This window comes from Cnephaeus nilssonii, assembly GCF_951640355.1.
Source record: "Cnephaeus nilssonii genome assembly, chromosome: 18".
Classification (NCBI taxonomy): domain Eukaryota; kingdom Metazoa; phylum Chordata; class Mammalia; order Chiroptera; family Vespertilionidae; genus Cnephaeus; species Cnephaeus nilssonii.
The window spans coordinates 36,449,324-36,471,973 of NC_137089.1; the positions used below are offsets into that span (position 1 = coordinate 36,449,324).

Sequence of the window (22,650 nt, forward strand, 5' to 3'; positions counted from 1 at the left end):
CCACCTTAGAATTTACACTCCACCAAAAAATTACTAGTGTGCCCAAGCCTGTTTTACCTTCCTCTAGGAGCTTTGTAATTTTGAGGGCTGGGGTGGGGGTCACACTATTCACATTGCAATCTATGTAAATGACACCCCCTGAAGGGGGAGAAGGCACAAGTTTCAGAAAACATGGTGATTGTGTCTTGCCAGACTCCCCTCATCTTCCCAACATCAAAACACCTCCAATAATAACTCAGCACCCTCCAGGTTTATTTGAGCATTAAATTTCCTTCTTCTCCCATAAAACGTTTTAATCTCTGTCAGGACACCAAACTCCAGCTCTATCTCTTACTAACTAACCTGAACAACTTGCTTAACTTCCGAATTTCATTCCACTGACCTCCTAAGGTTTTTTGAAAGGGGATTAACTGAAATGCTATAATAAAAGTATTTAGGCCCTAGCCGGTTTGGCTCAGTGGATAGAGCTTCGGCCTGCAGACCATAGGGTCCCATGCTCGATTCCGGTCAAGCACCTGGGTTGCAGGCTCCTCCCGGGACCTGGTCAGGGCTTGTGCAGGAGGCAACCAATCGACATGTTTCTCTCACATCAATGTTTCTCTCTCTGTCTTTCCCTATCTCTTCTAAAAATCTCTTCGCCCTAAAAATCAATGGAAAAAAATACCCTCGGGTGAGGACTAAAAAAAGAGAAATAAATAAAAATATATGCTTTTTAAAAAGTGTTTTAGCACATAGCCTAAGAAAAAGAAATTAGAAAAAGAGATACAGTTTGCTTTGATATAAGTATCTGCTGCCGGGGCACATAAAAACTACAGGAAAAAGCAGGTAGTTACTGACATCCTTAGAAAATCTTCTGACATAAAATTCTTACAGTGAGCAGTTGTCTATGGCTAAATATACCTGATATCTGTTGAATAGCTACTCAGAATACTTGATATCAGTCTCAGCTCTGCCATTAGATAATGTAGACAAATCATTTTACCTTTCTGGGTCTATTTCCTGATGAGGCCTATTAAAGATGTGGAACTACATCTAAAACATTGCTTTTAGCTCTAAAAATTGTAAGACACTCTAATGCCACTACTATACTTTGTGAGATACCTTCTAATTTATCAGAGCTTAGCATGCTCATGCATACATTTAAGTACATTCCCATTTTCTATATGATATCAAAGCAATGAGCCACTAGCAAGATATTAAAGATGTAATTTAATCTAGCTCATCAACATTTGAAAAGATAAACAGAAACATTACTACCTGTGAAGGAGAAAATGGTAGTGTTTTCACCGGTGTGTGTTTTAATGCTGTATTACTGCCATCGTTGAACGTGCCATCACTAAGTTCACTGCCTGGGGACTGACCCACTCGCGTTCTTCTCTTCTTTCTGAGAATGGTTGGTGGAGTACTAAACTTGGCCACATTTGGGGATGTTAAAGGAACCACCTCACTTTCTGCACCACTGCAACTGTTTTTTTTTCCTTCAAGTACAAGGCTGACATTAAACTGACATTCCATGGCGCCTTCATTGTGCTGAATTCGCATCAGTTTAACTGGAGTGGACTTGACAGGAGAAGCAGTAGCACCAGTAAGATCAAAGCTGGTGACATCACTCCATGCTACAGGATCCTGCAATAAATCAAATTCTTTGACTTAATGTTGCAACCTAGTGAAATCTGATCTTGAACTTGGGATAATTTCCACAGTGAATTAGCTACTCATTTTTCTCAGTAGAAATAGGCTTTCCTTTCCTTGTTCATCTTTTTTTAAGCAAAAGCATTTGAAAGGAACAGATTATGGTTTTACTATGACTCTAATTTGGAATATCCCAAAATAATATTCCATCTAATTCAGTAGCTGGGCAATTTAAAATGTCAAAGTATTTTAAATAAAAGGAACAAGTTACTGTACATTATCAGAAAACAACTCATCATAAAATTTCACACTCTATTCCACATCAGAAAAATACTATCAATTTCTACATAATCATTTGGGATTGTGTAGGGAACATCTACAAAATGGTCATACACTTTGATCCAAAAATGCAATTTAACCTCATACATAATTTTGCACAAAGCTTTACATAATACTGAAAAACTGAACATCACCTAAATGTTCAATAATAGTATATTGGGTAAATAAATTTTGTTACATACATATGATAGAATACTATGAAACCATTAAAATTCAAATTAAAAAATAGTTAAGAAAACAGGGACATGCTCATGATATAATGTGGGGGGTTATATAGAAGCATAATATATAAATGCATCTTTGACTTTAAAAATATATGTATATCTATGTTTTATATGTATAAAACACACCTGAAAGGAAATACCTTAAATTATTAACTCTTTGCTTATGGAAAATTTTAATTTTCTTCCTTATAGTTTTCTCTGGTTCCCAACTATCTCTAATATATTTGTACAAATTGTATAACAAAGAATAAATTGTTAAATTTTAAATTTTAAAAAATTCTATGCAAGGTACATAGTTGAGAAAGATTTACATATTTTTTCCAGAAACCACTGCAAAATATCAGAGCGAAATTAAGCATGTCAAATTAATGCTTAACATAAAACTGGTCAGTGTCCATTCAACTGAGTTTCTAAACATGAAACTATGTAACTGAAATTGAGCTTTTGATAATCTCACAATTTCAGACTTACAGATTCAATAAGTTCTAGAGTCTCTGCAAATTCTGGGATGGTCTGTAGAGAGGACAGCACAGCATTTGCCTCCACGGCCAGGAACTTTGTGGGTGAATTCTGCTGAGCAGCCATAGTCTGATTTTCATCCATACTGTAAATTTCACTAGAGTGCTCCTCGAGGCTGTTTAGAGTATTGGATGTGCTATCATCCATGAGGAAACTACCAGACCAGCTAGAAAAGCTTCCAGGCTGCTAAAAGCACACAAAAAAATGTGAATGTTACTTGTCATTTTCAACCTAAGCATAAATTTGTATTTTAAATAAGTTATTTTCTAGAATAACATACTTCACAACATTTTAGCTGGAAATATAGTGGCAAATATACTGTCTTTCCTCAAAATTGATAAAAAAAATTTTTCATTAAACTTCATATCTTAATTCTATTTATTTTTTCTAAATGTGTTTTTAAATTTACAAAATCATAGTGAGATAAAACAAGCATGTCCAAACTCCTAGAATCTGGCCTCTACCTTTTAAACTTCATCTCCCGAAAGACACTTCCCCCTCCCAGGGAATACCCAACTATAGTACTTGTGATTCCCTGATGAGCTAGTCTTTTACCCCAGAGTGCCTTTGCTCAAACTGTTGCTCCCTAGAATGTTGACCAACCTACTGACCAGGGAAAACTTATATTCTTCATTTAAGATAAAACATTGGAAAGTACTCCACCTGACTACTCTTTCACTACTGTTCCATCTACACTAATAAAAGAGAAGGATGCAAATTGACTGTACCTTGCAACGCCCACCAGCCAATCAGGAGTGTGTATGCAAATTAACCCAATAAATATGGCGGGTTAATTTGCATATGCAGGCACCAAGTGGCCAGGGGCGGGGCAGGACGCAGGCGTCCTGCATCACACCCCCCCCGCCCCCAGCAGCTCCGGGTCTCTGGGCAGCGTGGGAAGGCCGAAAGGCAGCTCTGGGCGGAGCAAAGGCAAAAAGGCGGCTCCGGCCAGTGCAAAGGCAGTGCTGGCAGCCAGGGGAAGGAAGGACCATTCTTGCACGAATCTTCGTGCATCGGGCCTCGTTTATAATAATGACCTAGTTCATTTACTTTGCTAATATACTGCCTATCTTTTAAGACTGAGCTCAAATATAATTTCTTCCAGGAACCCTGGCTACCTGATTCTCAATTAGACACCTCTCCTTTGTGCTCCCGTAAAACTTGTGTGACCTATTTTTCACACAATATACTGTTTCCTGCCTCTGTTCCCACTGCAGAGTAAATCCTTTGAGGTCAGGGACAGTGTCATTTTCTTTCTCTCTCCAGTGATGTACACCAGACAATTTACTTATCTTTTGAGCATAGTTTCCTAGTGTCCCATAAAAAAAAAAAAAAAAGAAAAGAAACTTTGAAAAGTCATGATTAAGAAACAATATGTAGCCCTAGCTGGTTTGGCTCAGTGGATAGAGCATCAGCCTGCAGACTAAAGGGTCCCGGGTTCGATTTGGGTCAAGGGCACGTGCCCAGGTTGCGAGCTCGGTCCCCAGTGCAGGGGGTAGGCATGCAGGAGGCAGCGAATCAATGATTCTCTCTCATCATTGATGTTTCTATCTCTCTCCCTTCCTCTCGGAAATCAATAAAATAAAAAGAAACAATATGTAATTTGAAAGTTGTTAAGAGAGTAGAACCTAAGAGTTCTTATCATAAGGAAAAAACATTTTTTGTGCCTACATTAGATGATAGATGTTAACACTAAACTTAAGTGGTAATCATTTCACAACATATATAAGTCAAATCATTATGTTGTACACCTTAAACTTAAACAGTGCTATATGTTCATTATACTGGGGGTAGGAGGAGGAAAGGAAACAATATGTAAAGTGTATTGCACTGTCCAATAAAACTTTCTTAGGTGATAAAAACGTTCTACATCTGAAGCTGCTCAGTATGAAAGCCATTAACCATATAGGCAACCAAAATGTGGCTAGTGCAACTAAGGAGCTGAATTTTTAAATTTATTTAAAATTAATTTAGAGAGCACATTGCTCCAGTCCATAGGAAGCACTCATCAATGTTACCTATTACTATTAAAAATAAAAATTGCTAGAATGTGCTAGAATCACAATAACAAAATGTTAAGCTTCAAGTTAAACAAGGTAAAAAACAAGTTTTCAACACTGTTGCTAAACAAGTTCCATTCGTTTTAAAGTTTCCTAGAAAAACACAAGAAATTAAAGAAATTTTATTTTATTAGCATAGAGTTTACAGTCACTTTCTGAAGAGAACTTTGAAACCATATGCATTTCAATTGGGTTTGTAGGTGGGAAAAAGATTCAAAAAGGGAGATCGCTGGCCTACTGGAAAAACCATAAGGCTACAAACATACACACCTGACTCTGAACCCCTAACAATAAACTACCTACTTCACAGAGTTAATATAAGGATTACCAAAAATTCATGCAACAAATCTATAATGGTTCCTCAGTAAAATGGTAGTCATGGTACCCTGGTAACCAAAACCCAACATCCATATAAAAATTTTTTTAGAGAGTATAAAGTCTAAATGTTCCTTTTTTCCATATTTTAATGTTATTACTTTTTCCAATTAACTGAATTCAATTGGAAATACAGTAAATAGGAAAAAAAAATCAGAGAGAGAATAAAAGCAATTTTGGAGTGCATAAATCTTTACACATCTATTTAATTATTTTTCAAGTCTTATTTGTCTTTCTACTAAGGCCATAATTACATGGAATGTCTAAAATAAAACCAAAGCCTAATCTAAACTACACATCATTTTCACAAATATATATATCAAAAATCATACTTTAAGTCTGCTTGACATTTATGACTCAAGAAGCACCTTAATAGTGAACATTGTAAAATATGCTACAAGAGATGCATATCAAAATCAGGCAATCTCAAAGGAACAAATTAGAAAGTCTATTCTTAGTCTATATTAACATCTGAAGTCATACTGAATATGCGTTCCACTTTGTGACATACAAAAGTCAATGCTGATGAGAACTATAAAAGCATATAAAAGATCCTAACAATAAAATCTATATACTTAACCTAATTTCTTACCGATGGAACTCGCTTTCTTCTAACTTCATTCTCAGCTGACATAAGAAGCAACTCAAGTTCCTTTATTTTCTTTTCCTTATCAGGATCTTCATCAACAAAGGGTTGCTAAAATAAGTTAAATAAAAGAGAAAATAGACTACTTACATAATTTCTTTATTATTATTAGTGTTTTAATTTTTATTTTCTTCTACACAACACAAAATCTATTTTCTCTAAAGCTGAATACTACTAAATCCCAAATACCCAGTATCATAATCCCTCTGGTATCTAAAGAGGTTGATGGTAAATATTTACAATTTAACAGAAAAGATTTGGAAAATTTAAATGCATAAAACATGTATACTGCATCATCTGTATCAATTTACAAATGTATGTTTTAAATTTATTGACTTTTAGTACATATTTTTAACCAGTTTAGCAAAAATATGTCCATTTGCAACCTGAATGCATTAAGTTGGAAAATAAAAGAATCATCTTACTGGTGTTGACAATCACTTTAAATTTGTACAATTTATGTTTCTCAAACCCATTTAACAAATTTTCTCCTTTAATGTGACAATACTCAAAGCAAATAGGACAGATAGTATTGTTTTTGTCCTAGTTTTATGGAGGAGGAAACAAGCACTATTAGACTTTCAATAATATGTTTGCATTTCCTTTGTTTTATTATAAATAAAAAGTTACCTGAATAAAGGCAGAAGTCTGAACATGTTCTATACAATTGCCTTCTGGTGACACATACTGATAGCCCGGGATCTAAGAAGTAATTAAATCATTAATATTGTATATAACACTTTAAAATCTGAGACAAAGCACAAAAACTCTTGACAAAATAGCTACATTAAAAACTCAGAAAGTATTTCTGTTAACTTTGAATGTTCATACCAACAAGAGTTTCTTATCTAGTAACTACCACTCTGTTCTTAAGGGTTTACTGATGAAAAGTATTAACACTTAGGAAAGATCTATGTTCTAGATGAAATGTGAGAATTACTTGGCCTAGATTTATCAGTCAATCACTCTATTGACTACAATACCCACTAAATATTTTTTAAGTCTGTTATTAGGATTCCTCTATTTCCTGGAGAAGACAAAGTAATTGTGTTCCTATCTTTCAGAGGAAGGGGTTAATTCTTATGAAGCGCTCACAGAGATGGAAACTAAAGCAAATTTTTCCACTTTCATATTTCCTACTCCTACTTCCACCCCGTGGCAACCTCTAGGTAGAAAGATATGAAAACAGAGGCTTCTTCTATTGCTTGTCTTAGGAAAAAAAAATCAAAATCATTCATGTACTTTTGAATACTCTGATAATAGATTAAGAATTATTCTGCTTCTTTTCTAAAGCATCTGTAATCAGAATTTTAAAGTTGCATACAAATTTAATGTGCAGTGGTGGAAGGAAATATGCGAAGGTATTTTTTAAAACCTTAAAATCTAATAAATCTAAATATGATATTGTGTATTTCCCACAATGGTCTATCTGAATCACCATCTAATGCAGAATCATTATACATAACTTTTAACATTAAACTTAATTTTCACAATACTTGATTAGCATCAGTTATCACTCAACTTGGTAACTCCAATGGATTAGAAAGGTATCTTTCTCTGATTTTTCATTGAAATCTGGGACAGTATTTCAAATCAGTGCATTTTGAAATTAAAAATTAGAATTAAATTTTAGTAGTTTAAATGAACTATGTATACATCTTTCAATAATTATTAAAAAGGAAACAATTCTTAAAGTACAAGAAATATCCTTATCTTTCCAATATATTTTTATTGAGATTGTTAAGCATTCCCTTGACCCCAAATAATTTTTAAAATGAGTCAAAAGAATAAATTTCTATGAGTTAAAAAAAAATTTAAATAGCCTTTCTAAGATAGAACTAGAACATTTCAGTTTATACTGCTGAAATCTAGGACTCTAAAGAAAAATGTAAAAATATTAAGGTATTGAGTATAAGCAGATAACTGTCTTCACATGTCTATTTGTAAATTAAGATGTCATTACTTTCTTTTAAAATTATGTCTTTAAAAATGTCCATTTAATGGAATAAAGTCAATTCTGAGGCATACTAAGCATACATTTTTAACACAAATTTTGTCTTTTGGAAGACAGTCAACTTCACTTTTACGTTGTAAAAAGATCCAAGAATTGCTCTACATGAAAAATGGCATGACCAATAGCTAGATAGGGAAATGTAAAACAAACCTCATGAAAACTCCTACTAAACAAATTTCTTACAGGTCGGAAAATGCACTCTAAGGAAAATAGAGCTTGCCCCATTATGAACTTGGGTAATCTCTCCACTAGTGAATCTTTTAAAATGAAGACTGAAGTTACTCAACTGGTTGGTTAGCTGGGGGGAAGCAAAGTTAAATGCCATCAAAGAGAAATTTACTACACCCTCCAAAATGATGGCTTGAATGATATTTTACTATTTTCTCCTTTAAATCATTTTATATGCACTTACATCTTAGAGATAAGGAATAATACAATTAAACAAAATTTTTTAGAAACTACAATAGATGTTAAAGCACAACCATTAGCTTTGAATCATAAAGATTCAAATGATAGTATTAGGAAATGTATATACTAAATTATTAAACTAGATAATGTAAACATTACGTATAAAAAATATTTTAATGAAAAAAAATATTTTAATGACTTTGTCCCCAAAATATTTATCCATCAGAAATGTAGAGATAAGCCTTCACTAATTATTTAACAAGTTATGGAGTATTTTTTCAGCTTGGAAATTCAAATGTCTTTTCTCCTTTATAGGTTGTATTTGTCCTATTAAGAAAACAAATACCTTCCCATATAGCAATTAAAAAATTTTTTAAATAATAAAAGTATTAAAAATATGTGCCTGAACAGGTATGTAAAATTGATTCTGGGTTTGCAAATGGTCCATTGTCGCACAAGGTTTGTGTTGAAGTTTAGATGAAGATCGTTCTAATTTTATTCCATCTTGTAAGTAGCCCTCCTGTTCCACTTTTCTTCGCATAGTAGAATTCCAATGGTTTTTAATAGAATTATCAGTCCTATAAAATGAAAGTGTATAATTTTAAAAGAAAAAGAGGATTCCACAAATTTTAATACTGTATAAAATGTACAAAGTGCATTTTACAACATTTATGTAAAATTAGTTACTTTTTTAATTAAAAAGATAAACTGTATGTCTATATGTCAGGCACATTCTAAGCACTGGAGATATATCAGCAAATAAGGCAAAGAAAGTCCCTCTTTCATGGAATTTACATTCTCATTGGAAATGCGGCAGAAGGAAAGTAGGAAAGAAAAGAAAAACAAAAATTAAATATGCAATGTAGATCATTAAAGAAAAATGACAATCAATGTGTCTCATCCATGTTTTTCTTTCTCTGTCTCTCCCCTTCTCTTCCACTCTCTCTAAAAATCAATGGAAAAATATCCTTGGGTGAGGATTAACAAAAGGAAAAATGAGTAACAACGGTAATTTTGATTAGGTGGTCTAGGAGGGCCTCTGAGAGGTGACAGTGAAGCTAAGATCTGAATGACAAGAATGAACCAGCCATACAAGAAGAGAAAAAAAGAGCGTTCCAGATTAAGGGCATAGCAAGGACAAAGACCTTAAAGCCAGAACAAACATGATTGTGAAAAGCAACCACAAGTTACAGAATCCCAGAATACTTTTCCACTTCTTAGAACAAAATACTTATGAAGTTCATGGGTTCCATTTTTACCTAAGTTTCCTTTATATAAATGTAAATCTTCAACCTACTTGTAGTGTAAATTTCATCTTTCATAAAATCTACATTTACTGAGAACCTAATTTATGTCAAGGTACTAGGCTACGTTCTGTGGACAGTAAAAAGATGTATGAGGTTAAAAACATCAAAGTTCCTAGGCCAGATTCAGTAACTTGAAAAGAACCTTAACATTGTGCTTTAATTTCCTTATCTATGAAACAGCATTGTCTACTCTGTGTATTTCACAAATATATGAAGATTAATTAATATATGTATAAGCATTTTATAAACAATGAAGTACTATATAGAGATTACAATAAAAAAATGAATGCATATCTTCTAAGTGAGGTATGAATTTTCCCAAGGTTGTTGGTCTATGGTACTATTAGGAAACATTTGAACCTGTGCACCATATAGTGTACGTATCACATCCCTGCCATGAGGGAAATTCTATATCTGAGCCACATGGATATAGAGGGGTGGGCAAAAGTAGGTCTACAGTTGTGAGTACTCAAAACACAGAGTATACCAAGTAGACTTCAAGAATGTGGGCAATTTGAGCACTTATGAGATTGTACCTAAGTGCAGTGTGCCATTATGCCATTCTTTTGAATTATAAAGCTATTGTAATAATCATAACTTGGCCCTGGCTGTGTGGCTAGGTTGGTTGGAGCATCATCCCATATACCAAAAAGTTGTGGGTTCAATCCCCAGTATGGGAGGCAACTGATGGATGTTTCTCTCTCTCACTGATGTTTCTCTCCCCCCACTTCCTCTCTCTCTAAAAACAACCAATAAAAACATATTCTTAGGTGAGTTAAAAATAATAAAATTAAATCATAACCTGTATGTCTTTTTCCATATGAACTGTAAACCTCCTTTTGCCTACCCCTTTTGCCTACCTACTTCCATGATTTGAATCATACCATAATTAAGAATTGAGTTTTCTCTAATGTACTTTATTAGCAGTTTATTTCAGTTAGTATTATTTGTTATTTTCTGGGCTTATGCATAGAATCCAATACAAAAGAAACCTCTTCGATTTAGACTCCATTCCAACCAAGTTTATACAAAGGTCTGCCTCACTGGCATTGATATATAAACATAATTTGGGGGGAGGTGTGCAGTAAATGTTCATAATCCAAAGGTCTATCATTTTATTGCCAAAAATTACTATAAAATACTTCATTAAAAGTAATTATATCCTTACTACAGATATATTACAAATAGTCCCAAACGGTTGCTTGTATTATACAGTCTAAATTTTAATTATAAATAAAAAAAGTCATGGGGTACTTGCAAATATATTTAATAGTAACATTATAAAGATCAAGTTTAAGTACAGAAAAATGTATATACATTTATATAAGCACCTTCCAGGAAGTAGTTTGGCAATTTCTGCCCAACGATTTCCCAACCGCTTATGTGCTTCATAAATGATCCTGTCCTCCTCTTCTGTCCAGGAAGATTTCTTTACCTCGGGATTCAGATGATTATGCCATCGTTCTCTACACTGCTTGCCTATTCTTCCTTTTAAATGTTTTGCAATCAAAGACCATCTTTTTGGGCCATATTTCTGAACTAATTCAATAACCTAAAAAATAGAAAAACAAAGTTTAAAAAACCATTACCTTGACAGAATGTTAAAAACCTAACTCACAAATACTTTTTTTTTAATGCATTAAATCCAAGCCACAACTACAACTTAAAAAAAACAATTTTGCCAATAAATACTGCTTCAGTATTTGCCAAGTTCAAAGACTGATCCCAAACTTATCTAAAATACAAGGTACTCATTAAAGTGACTTGTAAGTTAAATTGTTTTCATACAAATAATTTAAAGTAGCTGTAATAGCCTAATAAATCAGTTGGAAGTAGGATGTATCTACAGTTACTGTATTTTCATTTCTTCCTTTCTCAAACAGAAAGGATCTAGATCTCACATTTTAAAACTTATCAAATAAATCAAACCAGTTCTGAGCTTAATGAAGTACTAACTTTTTTAGTGTGTGGCAGTAAGAATACTCTAATTCTCCAACTACATTAACAATTTTTATGCCATAAAGGACATAAGCTAAAGGGTAATTCCAAGTGGAGGACAAACTCTCCCATTCTTCTCTTTTATAATACAGACAGTTATCTTGGTTTTTAAATCATCCAACCCTTTGGAAACATGATGCTTTGATATCTATCTTATTTAGTGACTTATTATAGGTCAGAAGGGAAAATTGAGAATGTATATTAAATTATATATAATGCTATCAAATAAGATAAAATTGTTTTTAAAATGTTAACTCAATTTTCAAAAGAAACTATACCCTAAATGTTACTAACCTAAGCTCTAAACAAGGTGCTAAGATGATAGTATATTTTACTTCCACAAAGCAAACTCTCTGAAAGAAAATACTATACTTTGACTCAATTCATTAAAAACTACATTCTGGTCAAGGGCACATACCTGGTTGCAGGTTCAATCCCTGGTCCAGTCTGGGCACATGCAGGAGGCAACCAATCAATGTGTCTCTCTCACATTGCTCTCTCTCTCTTTTTCTCTCCTCTTTCCTTCCTTCCTTCCCCACTCTCTCTAAAAATCCATGGAAAAAATATCCCCAGGTGAGGATTAACACAATAACAAAAAAAGACACAACTTACAATTCTTATGCAAGCAGCACCCAGAGAACAAAACCAAAGTGATTTAAATATAGACTTTATGGGTCAAAACAATGTACTAGGAAGAAAAAAAGCTAATACATCTATACAGCAGAAGAAAAAAAAAAGAACATGAACATATTACCCTCTGATCTTCTTCTTTAGTCCAGGGACCCTTTATCAATTCTGGATTTAAAACTTTCTGCCATCGATGCTGGCACTGAAAATCAGAACGATTCTGAAAAAATTTAGATGATTTTGTTATTGGACAACTTTCTTCCAGAAGACTAGTCAGCCCAAACTTATGTTTCACAACCTTAAAAACAAAGGCTTCAAGAATAATGTATTTAACAGGAATCTTAAATATGTAATATTTCTTTTACATGCCTGTGTCCCAATTATTTTTTAATTAAAGTAGTGGCAGGGCTTAGACTACAAACAAAAACAATATATACTTAACCCTTTGCATTCGCTTGCTTTTTTCTTGATTCCTTTATTCTACTCGACATTTAATTTTTTAAATACCCCAGATTTTACAATGCGCGGCAGTAGAATAAAAAACTGGAGTTTCTTTTCATACAAACTTATTTATTTGGATTTTTTTATATTTCAAATTATTGATACATTCAAAGAGTAATTTTAATCTCTATAATTTCTCATGGTGTGATATTTTTTGAAACATTCACCCACATGAAGACCTGGTTTACATTCACATGTTTCGCAAATATAAATCGTCTCTCTTCTTCCTCCTTTGATTTTTCTGTTAGAACAAACAACACAATCTTTGTGTTTTTGTTAGGGTGAGGTGTGATTATATGGAGCTTTCCATCTAAACGTTGCTCTAAGTTAGTGGATAATAATCTACCCCTGGAAGTTAGTGTACCATCTCTGAATTCTCCAACAAGATCATGTACTAGTTTCCTAATAAATTTCACATGCGTTATCGGTTTTTCATTTTTTCTTTTTTGGCATCAGTTGAGACGGCATTTACATTTTACTTGTCCTTTCATGCTAATGAAAACAAGAAAAGATACTGGAAAAATAGACAAAAGTCCCCCTTCCCCCCGCGGTGAAACTACGTGTCGAGTGTGGCACGACATCCGAGCTGCTACCGATGCTAACCGTGTCGAGTCACACTCGACATCCGAGTGCAAAAGGTTAAAGTATTTGTCTCTACACTGTGCCTTGTAAAACAGCAAGCAGCAAAGCTATAATACAAATACTGCTCATAAGAAATGTATGTAAGGTTGAGAAATAAAAGGAAGTAAACAGAAAACTATACAAAGCAGATAAAAGAACTCAAATAGCACAGCAGCCTGGATTCACATAGTTACAGCAGTACATAACTCTACACAATTAAAAAACCCTAAAGGCATTGCTAGACTACTACATGGTACCTGAAGAAGGATGTTTATAAATGATGACTCCCCCGCCCCCAAGTTGTCAAGAAAATACTAAACATATCTACATGGGAAATGTGTATTATGTACCAGTTAAATGACTTAAATGTTGAAGCTTAAAAGAAAAATGAATTTATCAGGATAAGAAAACCTTATGTAGAAATATCTCAAACTCCAAAAATGATTAATAATAAATGAAACCTTATTTTAGTCAATTCATGACTTAGTAACTCCTATGTATTATGATGATGATAATAATAATAGTAACTTTTCATAAGTAATTTGGGTTACAAAGACATTAGTTAATCCACACAATTATAGATAATTTAGAAGTCTATAAAGCAATAGATAACAATACTTTGTTTACCAATAGCTCTGTCTTTGTGCCTACTGCACTTCAAGTTATTTTTATGCAAATTGAGCTTCATTTTTGGCTTCTACACATCAATGCTGATCCATTTTAAGGCTATCACTTTCTTTAAAATAATCAGGTTGTTCCTGTATGTTCTTGTAGCATTCTCTGTTCACTTCATTTGCTGTTATACCATTGAAGTTAAACTGATAAAACTAATGTAAATAACTTTTCTGATTTAGCTTCCATTTATTGAACATGGAAGCTAAATGTCTGGAACTATGCCAAACATTCTATGTTATTTCTAATTTTCACAAAAATACTACAAAACCAGTACTATTATTTATATATTATATTATCTATATAACTGAAGATCAAAGAAAAATTTTTCTAAGCTAATAGAGTTGACATCTGAACAAAATTTAGACTGACTAAAAAACTTAATGTTCTTTCCATTATTTGGTCTCCATTTTCAGGTTATATTAAAAGGAGTGATTGCCCAGCCGGTGTGGCTCAGTGATTGAGTGTCAACTTATGAATCAGAAGGTCACGGTTTGATTCCCAGTCAGGGCACATGCCTGGGTTGTGGGCTCCATCCCGGGGAGGGGGGGTGGGCGGGGTGTGTGTGTGTGTGTGTGTGTGTGTGTGCAGGAGGCAGCCAATGATTCTCATCATTGATGTTTCTATCTCTCTCTCCCTCTCCCTTCCTCTCTGAAATCAATAATATATATATTAAAGGAGTCATAACAATATAAAAAGAACATAGGTAACATGGTTTCTGAAACCCAAAGTAGTAAATACAGAAATTAAAATATGAATATTTTGCCTCACTACCAACAGTGTAGTGAGGAACAAATAAAAGTATATGTACCGGGTGATGGGGAGATATGGGGGGAAAAAAGGAGAAACAATTGTAATCTGAACAATAAAGATTTATTAAAAAATATATATATATGTAAAAATACTTAGTAAATTATAAAATTATATGCTAATAAACAGTAGGTAAATAGTAGTATGGTAAACAGTAAGTATAATTTATTAAAAATCGGTCAACATTTTAAAATGTAAGCATTTTATGACAAACTTTTCAACAGACTTTTCTGATTTTTATTAATTAGTTATCAAGTATTTCAATATATTTAACTTCTCTCAAAATGTTTTAATACTTATCAGCAAATATTTATAAAGCCCTACCCAAACTTAGTGTCATTTTTGTTTTAGATTAGTAATCTTTTTAGGCCCTGTGGATAAACTAATTACTAGAAAATCAGACTTTCTAAACTATTGGCAACTATAGGAGGACCAGAATAAGAGATGTTTTTAGGAAGAAAACCTGAATCTAAAATAATATAGACACATTTTTAAAAACAGCAAATTTAACTCAATTGCCCAAATCATCCATTATATATAGAAATAAAATGTTTCACTTACCTGAAGATGACTAGCAATTAGCGTCCAATCGTCAGTTCCATGTTGTTCAACCAACTTCTTTAACTTATCATCCTATTAAAATAGGTATGAACTTTAGAAAGCTTTCCCCCGTCCTATTCCTCTATCCCTTAATACAGATAATTCTCTGATTGTTTCATGTCATATCTGGTGGCCATTTTTAGGACTAAATCCACTATAATATAAATTTTCCCATTTACTCTACTGTTTCTGTCTCAACATCAATCCACTATTCATGTCTCTGGCTGAAGAAAAATAATGTGCAAATTAGTTGATGGATAACTTTTCTCATGTTTTATTTAAAAATAGTTTTCATATCTATAACAGTATTAATAAATACAGGTATGAAATTAGTAAACTTTATCAGATAATCACCTCATCTCTTGTCCATTTTACTCTGTTCCAGAGTTTCTTTAATCCTTTTTGTTGGGGTACTTCATAATCATGATCAGCATACTGAAGGTCATCATCCTCATCCTCACTTATAAAAACACAATTGTGAAATGAAAAATTTTATTTAAATTTGTAAATTCAGTCATTGAACAGGTATTACTAAAGAAGCTACTCAAACTAAAAGGCATATATCCAATAAGATTATTCAAAGTACTAAAAAAACTTGAGAGACATACACTGGAGAAGGAGCCATAGTTCTTACAACCAGAGATAAGGGTGGATATGCCACCAGGGTCCAAGTGGTAACCTTTATGTCATCCTAAGGGATTTGACCTTTATTCTTCATTTGACCTTTATCCTAAAAAGTTAAAGGACTTTAAGAAGTGAAAGAAAAATCACTATCAGAAATGTGGAGAAATGAAGAAAGGAAGATCAATTAGTAATCTTTTATAGTAAATTATTATTAGGGCCTGACAATGGTAATGGTAAAATACAACACACAGCCAGCTAACACAATGGAAGAAATAATCCATTAGTAATACAACAGAAGTTAAAATATGTAGAAATAACTTGAATGTACAAGAGCAAAGTATAGTAAATAAGAAAACACTATTGTGAGACACAAAAGACTTGAACTAATGGAAAAACATCCAGACCACATTCTTGGACAGGAAAACGGTATTCTAGATGTCCATTCTCCCAATATACTGTAGGAAACAATAAATAAAACAGAATGGCAATGGTACATAAACAGATACACAGATCACCGCAACAGAATACAACATTCAGAAAACAAAACCCATTTGGGAATTTGGTAAATTATAACAGCAACATATTAAATTAGTAGGGTAAAGATGGACTTTTTAATAAATGGTAAGACACTGGGTAGCTATTTTAAAAAAATAAAGATCAAGTCCTACTTTAAAATAAAAAACTCAGATGAAGCAAATACTTTACATTTTTTAAATGAAACCATAATAGTACTATAATTGGGTAGAATTCTATTTTTTATATTATTGAGATCTAAATGTGACAAAAATCAAGAAAACATTAAAGAACAAACTGACTAAAGTAATGACAATGGTCATGGAAAAAAGTACATGAAACAGATATTGAACAGGTAGAAACAAAAAGATTTTACAACTACTAGGTATGAGAGACATGGGAAAAGGAGGAATCAAGGATGACTCCAAAACTCTGGCTTTGGGAGCATAAATAGAGCTATTATTCACTGAGATAAGGAACAGAGAAGGAAAGCTGAACTTTGAGAGGAAGAAGGGAATAGGGAGAGTAATAAGTTCTGGACTAGCTAATTTCAAGGCACTTAAGAACTATATGAGAAATATAGAAGTATATATACATACTAGAGGCCCAGTGCACAAAATTTGTGCAATCAGGGCCGATCTGTGGGGTGACCAGTGGGGCAGTTGGGGGGGGGGCCCGCTAGCCTGGTGCTGCCCACTCACAGGCACAGCCCCCTGCCAAACAGTTGTTCTGCAGGTTGTTCCACCATTCAGTCGATTTGCATATTAGGGGTTTATATAGATAGGTAACAGCAAGTATATATATTCAAATATATATATCAGCACTGTACAAAGAAATGTAATGCAAACCACATATGTAATTTCCTAGCAGCCACATTTTTAAAAATATAAACAGGTGAAATTAATTTTAATTTAATAACTGTTATTTACCCAATATATTTTTAAAATTATCATTTCAACATGTAATCAATATAATCATGAAATGTTTTGCATTACTTTTTTTCTTATTAAAGCCTTCAAAATCAGGTGTGTATTTTATAGTGACAGCATATCGCAATTCAGACTAGCCACATTTCAAGAGCTCAATAGCCACATGTTGCTAGTAGTTCTTCCTCTGTGCAGAGCAGATCTTGAAGGCAACTGGACACATGGATATTCTGCTCAAGTAAGAAGTCCAGGGTAGACACACAGTTTTGGCAATCACCAGCATACAGAGAACAATTAAAGCCATGAGAGCAAGAAGCCACAGAAAAAGAAGGCAACTGAATTGATAAACTGAATTAGAGAATTTTGAGTAGCCAGGGCACTAAAGTCATCAGCATCTGAAAATAACATAAGCCAATATTTATTTAAACTTCCTAAGTACCAGACATTGTGGCAATCTAAAATTTCTCTCCTAAAACCCCACAACTCTAAAAGGGGATTATTATTCTTGTTATTCCCATTTTACAGAATAGGAAATTTAGAAAAGTAACTTCTTGCTTACAGTTACACCAAATATAGCATGAGTGAACTCCAAAACTCACTACCTAACTACTAAATATACCATACTAGAGGCCTGGTGCACGAAATTCAGCTCCTCTCACAGTCCAGGAGCCTTCAGGGAGTGGGCCTAAGCCATCAGTCAGACATCCTTAGTGCTGCTGCGGAGGCCGAAGAGGTTCCCACCACTGCCGCTACACTCACCAGCAGTGAGCCTGGCTTCTGGCTGAGCTGCGCTACCCCTGTTGGAGTGCACTGACCACCAGGGGGCAGCTCCTGCATTGAGTGTCTGTCCCCTGGTGGTAAGTGCGCGTCATAGCGACCGGTCATTCTGCCATTTGGTCAATTTGCAATTAGCCTTTTACTATATAGGATTGGAAAAATAGGTAAGAGAATACCAAAAAGCAGTTCATACCAAAGACAAACTTCAAGTACATTTTTAAATCACAGCAAGGTTCTAGTTCTAACTTAACTACTCACTTTGTATCCATGAATATATACTATATTAGCCTCTGAGAGCTTTAGTTTACCTGTTTGTAAAATGAAGGCAATACCACTTACATTATAGTGCTGTTTTAAGAATAAATGAAAAACATGGAAACACCTTATACAGCATCTGGCACAGAGAGGTGGCTCAATATTATTATTATGTGCATAGACTGAATGTCTAACAATATTCAAAGTTATTTTGCTTTACTAGATTCAACTTTACAAAAATTCATTCTGATTTCAAATAGCAAAATCTTGATGATTTGTTTAACCTTATTAATAGAACTTAGTAAGAGCATATAGGTAGTTCCTAATATTACATAGTTTCAATTTTATAAAACTGAAAAATAACGGCCTGGATTTAATACATACTGTCTACAAATCCTTTGTAGGAACTTCTCATTTCCCTGCTATTTGCAGCCATCTTCAGCTATCAGAAATATCACCTGATTAGCAAAGATTACAAATTGTTAAATTGGAGATGGTTCAGGACCCAATTACTTCATAAATTTCTAAGACGGCTACTAAATCAGATAAAACACCATACTGAAGTTTTCTATCCAAATTGTATGTACTCACATCTAATATGTTCATCTCTCAGCACCAAGTACAGTACCTGCCATTCAAATATGTATGTGTAAAATTAATGAATGAGCTTCCCTACTCTTTCACCTCTTCCAAGTCTCTGGATTCTAAAATTACCTCACAAGTGGATATGAAAACTTTTTTTTTAACAAATGAAAATACCTCTAGGAGGTGAAGGGCATTCCCATTTGTTAAAAAGGACTTCCAAAATCCAAATTTACCTCCAGTGGTAGAACATAAAAAACAGAACCTGCTAAAACAAACATTAAAAAATATATATTCAGTACAGAAGGGTTTCTTTGGGGTGTCTACCAATGTTGCCAAACCTTTCCTAGAACTGTCCCAGCAACATTACCACTTCCTGCCATCCCAAACAGCCCTCGGTTGTGCCTTTCACGGGTTTCCCTCTTCTTCCCTCCCTCAGATCCCAACAGCTGCCACAGCAGCATTTTGAAACTGCTTTAAAAATTAGGTTATTTATAACTCAAAACAACTTTCAACTTGGGGAGTTGCCCATATAAATCTTTAGTCACATCTACATCCTATCTAATATGTATGAAATCCACCTTAAGGTTCTTATCAAAATATTTTAAGTTAAGGGAATGAGTCCAAAATATTAACTTGGGTCCAAAGAGTAATTTTCCTGAAAACTTGTTCATTTTTAACTTTCAAATTCTCCCTTATTTTTAATCACATACGTGGTCTGTGAGAAATTTCTATTTCTACTCGGGGTTTCATTCTCTGTTTTGCATCAGCATGGTCATCAGTTTTCAGGCCAAGTTGTATAGCTCATTCAGTGTTCAGGAAGCTGGGTTTTTGAGTGGGTGAGTGTGAGAGAGCATTAAAGTAGAATTCTTAGAGTCATCTCCCTACCACTGGGACTTCCCTAGCTACTTCTTAGTTTTAGCATTAAGTTATTTCTGTATTATTTAAATTACTGTTGAAAAGATTATGTAACTTTTAAATAATAAGTATGACAGAAAAAGATCCTAGAAACTTATTAATATCACAACAGAAAGATGGCTGACAATGCCAACAGTTTGCCAAGAATAAAGGGAAAGGATAAAACCCCAAAAGAAACCTCACCAATATTCCAATTTCACCATTTAACAATGGAAAAAAAAAGTTCCATTGCTTACTACTCTGCTTTATTTTTCTGACTTTTATAACATCTTTTAACATTTCTGTATTATAACAATCAATGCTGGTAAGATGTACTAAATATTTTCAAGTTCCTACTGTGTAGATAAATAAACCATTTATAGACTGGAATGACTAATCTAGAAGCCAGCAAAAAAAAAAAAAAAAATAGGTGAAATTATTTCTGCCATCACAAAGCAAAAATAGAAGAGGAATTTGGTCTCAATTTTCATCCAGGCCTTGGTTTCCAAAATCATTCTGACAGTTTTAGTGTTTGAGTTAAAGAAAAAATTTATGCCATAACTGTTAATACATTATCTGAGTATTATATTCAAATGGAAAGGGTTTTGTCGATTATGAATGAACGAAGTGATTAGGGTAATTATGAAACAGCAAAATGAAGCACACACATACAAAAAAAATACTATGACTCATTAAGCAAGGAAGATGATTAACAGTAACTTCACACTGGGGTGTAAGCTAATATGATGTGACAGTCATTTATGAAATAATACACAAACTATTATTCATACTTGACAACAATAGATAAAACATCCCGAGAAGTTCAATTTTTTATGCCACCAATTATACCACCTAAAGAGAATAAAATGAGGCTGCCAAAGAAAAAATTTGAGAATTTTTAAAGATTTATTTTTATTTGAAAACAAACTACTGGTTTGAAATTGGAGAAATATCAGTAGTTTTACAAAATTTTCTGTAATAAAATACATCTTTATTAAACTGTTTTGACAGAATAACAGAGTATTTTTTAAAGTCCAATTGAATTCCAAGTATGAAAATTTACCAGGTTAATTTAATGTAGTGAAATCAGGCCACCCAGTGGTAAATATGATGTACTGCATACATGAATATTTTTTCCCCAAAATCTTGACTGCTAACTAGCATCACTATAGTAGACAAATTTGACTTTATTTGACCATTATTAGCAGCAATAGTGAAGTAAATACTTAAGAGAGCTCTCCTAACTATTCATAAACAAAAACAATGTGAGGGTATTTCTATTTTATTCCATTAGTGGGTATATATTTTTAAATGAGAAAAGATTATTACAAAAGGGTTCAAAATAGGATATATATTAAATTAGAAGTTACCTTACAGACCATAAGATTCAAATCCCTTATAATAACAAATAAACAACTGGGATACAGAGTTTATTTTCTTTCCCTCCCCAAAAAAACATTGCTAGTTAATGACAAAACTGATTTTTAAAATCGTTTTTCATATTTCAGTATTCTTTCACCCATAACACCCATTTTGGTGCAGACAACATAGTAAAATCGCTTCCTACACACACGTGTACCCAACTGAAAACATCTTCCAATTCAAGAGCTGGCTTTTATTCTTTCAGTTTAGTGTAATCACAGGTCATCTCAAGTGTAAACAAGCCTTTTGGCTTCTAAATGACATTTTTTAAAGTTTATACTTAAGGATAGACCTGGCTTTAAAAACTAAAATTAATTACTTAATACATAAATATGTTTAAAAATCAAAAACATGTTTACAACAGATATGCCAACTTTAGTATTGCCTACAAATTGTCATTAAAACCCCCAGTAGGATCTAAAACTATTTGAAGTCACAGCAATAAATGAGCCTTTTCTTTTATGTATATATAGATATAGCTATTTTAAAGATCAAATAGAGCCAACATCCTTCAGCTGTTTCACACCTGAGGTAACAGCGTTTTACTTTTTTTTCAAGATCATACAGAAAAAAAAATGTATTACAGGATTTATGCCTATATATAGTCTTATGCAAAATTTTTATACAGCAAAGTATACTTTTCACTGAAATATTTAAATGGTTGTCTAGTGGAGACCATAAAGTGACTAAATTATTTCCTTTCTCTTTCAATTATAAAATAGGTTCATATTTAATATTAAGATATTTAGTCAAAAGACATTAGACTTTGCCCAATTATTAGATTATTCCCCTTCAAAACATTTCATGGTCTATTACCTTCTAAAATAAATAAGTCCTATTTCCTTATACGAGAAATATGATTTAGAATACTAAACATTCAAGTGTGAAGACCCTAAGAAAATACACTACCCAGAGATGATAATTTCTCACATCATCTACCTGAATACTCCCATAGGGTGTGCAACTTCACTCCACTCTATTTAATTACCCCAGACTTATGACTCCTTAAATCATTCTATAATATACATTTCAATTAATTTATACAGCAAACAAGGAATAAAAGTCAGCAGTACAATTAATGTTTAGATTTCAAAGTTCACAGTATTGTCAATGAAAGAAAACTTACACAGGCAAATTAATCATTAAAACATTTCTTCTTTCTTAGTCCTTTATTATGAAGCATACACAAAGTATGAAGCAAACAGAAAACCAATTGGAGAAGGCAGGGTTCTGATATTCAAGCATCCATGTCTAACTATAACTAAATGCTGGTGACAGCATTAGCCAAGAAACTATTTTGA

At 33.2% G+C, this 22,650-nt stretch overlaps 1 protein-coding gene across 4 annotated transcripts in view; it reads right to left on the reverse strand.

Moving 5' to 3' along the window:
* Window positions 1–22,650, reverse strand: part of MYBL1 (MYB proto-oncogene like 1) — a 32,950-nt gene that overhangs the window by 8,345 nt on the left and 1,955 nt on the right. For 2 of the 4 annotated variants that reach the window (XM_079795998.1, XM_079795996.1), the window contains exons 2-10: window positions 15,708–15,813; window positions 15,315–15,386; window positions 12,277–12,369; window positions 10,856–11,076; window positions 8,621–8,795; window positions 6,426–6,497; window positions 5,742–5,846; window positions 2,667–2,897; window positions 1,258–1,626 (exon numbers count right to left, since the gene is read on the reverse strand). In XM_079795998.1, coding sequence (XP_079652124.1) covers window positions 1,258–1,626; window positions 2,667–2,897; window positions 5,742–5,846; window positions 6,426–6,497; window positions 8,621–8,795; window positions 10,856–11,076; window positions 12,277–12,369; window positions 15,315–15,386; window positions 15,708–15,813 — 1,444 coding nt within the window. Of the gene's footprint in view, window positions 1–1,257; window positions 1,627–2,666; window positions 2,901–5,741; window positions 5,847–6,425; window positions 6,498–8,620; window positions 8,796–10,855; window positions 11,077–12,276; window positions 12,370–15,314; window positions 15,387–15,707; window positions 15,814–22,650 lie in introns of all 4 variants that reach the window. The other 2 variants (XM_079795997.1, XM_079795995.1) reach the window with 1 other exon arrangement.